At 61.1% G+C, this 4,943-nt stretch overlaps 1 protein-coding gene across 1 annotated transcript; it reads right to left on the reverse strand.

The window, feature by feature from the left end:
- Positions 1-410: 410 nt before the first annotated feature.
- PNMA6F (PNMA family member 6F) lies at positions 411-4,436 on the reverse strand. The gene is made up of 2 exons (XM_024240457.2): positions 4,139-4,436; positions 411-3,389 (listed from the first exon to the last, which is right to left on the reverse strand). The coding sequence occupies exon 2, from the start codon at positions 3,316-3,318 to the stop codon at positions 1,660-1,662; it is 1,659 nt and encodes a 552-aa protein (XP_024096225.2). The 5' UTR covers positions 3,319-3,389; positions 4,139-4,436; the 3' UTR covers positions 411-1,659.
- Between the last annotated feature and the right edge of the window lie 507 nt (positions 4,437-4,943).

Raw genomic sequence — 4,943 nt, forward strand, 5'->3', positions numbered from 1 at the left:
TCACTTGTCCCAGTTCTGTCTCCCACAGACTCTGGGTTAGTTAAATGGCTGATCGAGGACTACCCTCCATTTGTGGTGAGCTCCCTGGCCTGTTGGGAGAGAGAGCCAGTCCCAGGAGGGCTCAAGAGGGCGGGTTCCAGGATCCTCAGGCCCCCACCAAGAACTGCCCCTCTGGCCACAGTGCTCAAGGAGGATTGCTGCCCTGGGGATTCAATCGGCCACTGCCCATGAAAACCAGCATCCTGTCGCCAGGCTCCATGCAGCCCAAAGAACCCCACAGGCCTTCAGGGACCCTGCCCTGCACGCACCCCAGTGTCAGCCTGGCCACTGTGGCCCTCACCCCACCCAACCCCATCCCCAGCAAACCTCACCCCCAGTTTCCCACAGCAGAGGCAAGGCCGGCTGGAACACTGAATGAAGTTTATTGAAGAGAAACATGTACTGAAACCATTGAAGAGAAGGGAATCACAACACAGAGAGAAACTGCAAATGGCCACCACAGGACACAGGTCCCACACAGGTCCCGGGCTCCCTCCTCCTGGGGTTCCTGGCAAGGCGCCTTGTCTACCCCACCTCCTGCTGCCGACCCTGCTGCCACCTCCCCCCTTCCTGAGGGCCCCAGGTTCCGCCTCTTGCCAGGATGGTGGACTCTGGCAGTGTCCACTGGCTTCAGCTAGCCCCCTCCCGAGCCCATCCGCTGGGGCAGGGCCCTGCCCTATAGCCCTCACAGGACACTGAAAACACAGCAGGGAACACTCCCCCCAAGTCAAGGAAACTGAGTCACGAGTAACAACAGGAGTAGAACGCCAAAGCACAAAGCTCCCCGGGGAGCCTCAGGCAGGGCAACTCTGCTCTGTCCTAGGTCCAGTTCTTCCTCCCACAGTCATGGTCACCATCATGGTCACGGGCACTATCGTGGTCATGCTCACCATAGTGATCACAGGATGAGCATCCATCGTGCCCTGGCGCCTCCTTCCACCATCTCCCAGGACTGTGCTGGGGGCCTCCGGGGAGGAGCTGCTCAGAGAAGAACACACACAGCTCCACGAGAACAAGCAGCCCCTGGCCTAGATCTACACCAGGAAAGCAGAGGTGGTGCTCACGACAAGGGACAGATAGCAGCTAGCACAGCCTGAGCTAGCAGGAAGCTCACAGCATGTGCCCCAGGCCCAGAGGCAGCCGCACCGATGGGTGCACAGCATACAACTTTGTGTAGGAACAATGGCTAGCCGTGGGTGAGTGGGCGTCTGCTGGACACGTGGGTCACTATGGGGCCTACAGAGGTGAGGGTGGGCTTCCCGGAACAGGGGGCAGTGTGCCCCAGGGATGGCAAGTGGGGGCCACCTCTTGGGAGATGCAGGCAGCTGTCACCCTTGAGAGGGCCTCTTTCCCCCATCTCTCCCAACACAGGACAAGGGGTGGGGGACAGACATCTTCAGGCTGGCCGCTCAGGGCTCCCTCCAGGCCAGCTCCCCATTTGGTATCAAATGTGGTCATCTGGGTCACTGGGAAGGGCTGGGTGGTGGTGGCCAGGGCCTATTAGGGAAGGTGGGAGGCACAGCTCCCAACATGGGGTGAGGGACCGGCCCTGGCCTGGCCTCCGTCTGCCTCCAGGGTGCTGCTGCCTGAGAGGAGAGGAGCCCTCAGGGCCCTCAGAGCCTATTTGTCCTGGGGGGACTTAGGCTTGCCTGCCTCCCCAGCCCCATCCTCATCCTCGTTTTCTGACTCCTCTAAGATGGGCTTGAGCCCCTCCTGGGGAGGCTCCTCAGCCTCCTGGCCTCCGACCTGGACAAGGCCCTCTGGCTCCCAGATGGGACCTCCTGGGGCCATGTCGACTGCACTGCCCATCCTGGCTGGGAGGCCCCCAGGGGCGTCGGGGAACCTTGCCTGACCTAGGCCTTCAAGGCCTGCAGGGGCATTTTCATCTCCCCCAGTGGCAGGGGCACCCCTGGTGGCCTCTTTGGTGGTGGAAGCAGCCTCAGCAGCATCTTCTGCTCCGGGATCAGCCTCGCTGGCATCCCCCTGGGCTGAGGAGGCCTGGGCAGCAGCTGGGTCTTCACTCTCCACTGGGGCCACTGCCCAGGCCACACCCTGCTGGCTCCTCGCTAGGGAGGCTGCCCACGCCTCCATGTCCCGGATGAGCCGCAGCAGCCTCAGGAAGCCGGGTGGCCTCCTCTCCAGCTGCATCCTCCTCAGGGTATCCTGGAGTGCCTCGATGGGGCGGGCCCGAGACAGCACCTGCCGCAGTCGCAGGTGGTTGGCCATGGCTGGGTGGACGGCCCCCTTCTCCACGGCCTTCTGCAGCAGGCCTTCCAGGCGCACCACGAAGGCAAACAGCCCCTCCTGGGGCCCCTGCGTGCAGGTCAGGAACTTCATCCGCGAGGTCATCCATGTATCCCGGCTCCTAAACACCTGCCCCAGCGCCGTCAGGCAGTCCTGCGCAGAGAAGTCTGGATCTTCCTCCAGGAGGCTGCTCACGATATCCAGGGCCAGGCCATCCAAGCTGTCCAGCAGCCGCCTCCTTCTCTCCCCTTCCGACGCGTGGCACCACAGCTGCAGCATATCCTTGGCGTCCTCCAACCAGCTCTCAAAGGACTCTTCCACGCAGCCTGGCTGCTCCCTCCCGGAAAAGGGTTTCAGTTCCCGGTAGGCCATAGTTTTCACCAGAGGCCGCAGGGTCTGGCGCCATGACTGGGTCCAGGCCTCCACCACACCTGCACCTACTGCCTCATCTGCGCCTCCTGCCTCACCTGCACCTCCTGCCTCACCTGCTGCTCCTGCCTCACCTGCTGCTCCTGCCTCACCTGCTGCTCCTGCCTCACCTGCAGCTCCTGCCTCACCTGCACCTCCTGCCTCACCTACACCTCCTGCCTCATCTTCACCTGCAGATCTTTCGTCATTCACACCTCCTGCTTCACCTACAGATCCTGCCTCACCTGCAGCTCCTGCCTCACCTGCACCTTTGGCCACTGCTTGCCACTGGGGCTGTGCAGGGAAACTGGGTATATCCTGAAACTCAGCATCAAGGGCCTGGGGCAGGGAGATCACTTTCCAGGGTCCCCCTTTGCCTGCTATTTGGCGGGGAATCAAGCTTCGGTTTAAACCCTCAGCAAATTCCACCAAGGCTGCCCTGGCCCCAAGCTCCTTTCTGAAGACCTTGATGAGCACTCGGTACCTGCCCAGGGGCGACAGGGCAGCCCGCACGGCCTCCTGGAACTCATGTTCCTCGCAGTCATCAGGGATATCCAGGATGAGCAGAGAGCGCTCTGCGTTCACACCCATCCTCCTGCACCAGTCGTGAAGCATCGCCAGAGCCATCGCAGAGGACTTGAGGGAGGGAGCCTGATCAGACAGGAATGTGTGCTGACTGTTGCAGTCTCTGACGCAGCCTGTGAGTGCAAAGGGGAGAGAGGGACGTTGCTGTCAATCAACCCACCCCCACTACAGGCCTTTGCCCTCCCCTCCCAAGCACTGCAGCAGCCAGGGATCCACTCCCTCCCACTGCTGCAGCCCATGCACCCCCAAAGCCCTCCCCCAGTTGGTGACACTTAATCCCTTGGCACACACCCACCACCTCTATTGGGAGATCCCCTTTTGCCTGAGCTGATGTCCCCTTATCACACCACAACAAGTGCATCTCCCCCTCCCACCATCATCTGTAACATTGCAGCCAGGAGTCCTCCCCTATCCAAGCCCCTGCAACAGGTAGCTCTCCCCCCAGCCAGAATCCCTGCGGCCAGGAGTCCTCCCCTACACAGATCTTCGCAGCCTGGAGTCCTTCCTTACCCAAACTGCGGAAGGGAAGCAGAGAGACCTCCCTCCTCTCTTTTCTGGCGCCAAACCAGGAGCCCCCTCCCTCTTTTCATCTTCCTCTTTTGATCTTCCGTGTAACCTGGCAACCCCCTCCGCGCCCCCCACACCTGCAGCCAGAAGTCCCCTTCCTCCCCCGAAAGCCAGAGCCCCCCTCTCTCCCACCGTCCCCTGCACCTCTGCAACGGCAGCCCACCTACCCACCCACCCCCGCCCCGCCCCACCAGACTTCTGCAGCCAGGAGCCCCCTCCTCCTCTCTCTGCGGGCCCTGGGGCGGACCGGGACCCTCTCTCGCGCCCACTGTCTGCGGAGGCAGCGATCTGGCACCTGTCCAGGGCGCCCGCGGTCACTCTGGGGTCCCGCTGGCGCCTGCTCACTTTCTCCGACTCTGCGGACGCTGCGACCACCCGCGGAAAAATGCCGCCTTCAAGCTGTGGAGCCCACTCTGGAGGCCGCCTAGAGGCCCTGGAGCAGAAGGGTGGAAGATCGCGCCTCAGTCACGCGGCCGCGCTGCGCAGCGCAGGGGTCTCCACAGCCAGCTGTGCTAAGACCACAGGGCTTCCCGCTTCTCCCAGAAGCCCCAGGTAGATGAGGAAGAAAGATTTCGTAGTCTCTGTGGAAGACAAGTGGCTAGACAGGAGGAGACATCTGTGTTGCCCTGGCAACGGGACCTGCATGGTAAGGGCTTAATGTTCCAAGGCTTGGAGCCTCTGGGAGCAACAGGCCCACCGATTGGCCCTCCACCATCAAAATGACCTCCATCAGTAACTGTGGCAAATTGCTGGGATGGGGTGGACTAGAAGTCACGAGGAGAAGATCCTAAGACCAGGTCCCCAGGGTATTCACAGCCTGCCCTGCTCAGGCCTGGAATCCCTGCAACATAGATTGATTGCTGGCTGTGTTCCTCATCACAGCTCTTTACCGGCTGGAGGCCGGCCTTCAACCACCTGGGCAGCCATTGCCTAGGAAAGCGTGTGGGCTTTCAGTCAAACAGATGCAGCCTCACCTAACAGCTGGGTGGCCTATATCTGTCAGTGAACATGTATGCCCATCATCTGGAAATGGGCAATAAAACATTTGCCTTTTTATATATTGCTGGATATGGATTTCTAATAAATAGTTTTGCTATACT

Source organism: Pongo abelii, chromosome X, assembly GCF_028885655.2.
Source record: "Pongo abelii isolate AG06213 chromosome X, NHGRI_mPonAbe1-v2.0_pri, whole genome shotgun sequence".
Lineage (NCBI taxonomy): Eukaryota > Metazoa > Chordata > Mammalia > Primates > Hominidae > Pongo > Pongo abelii.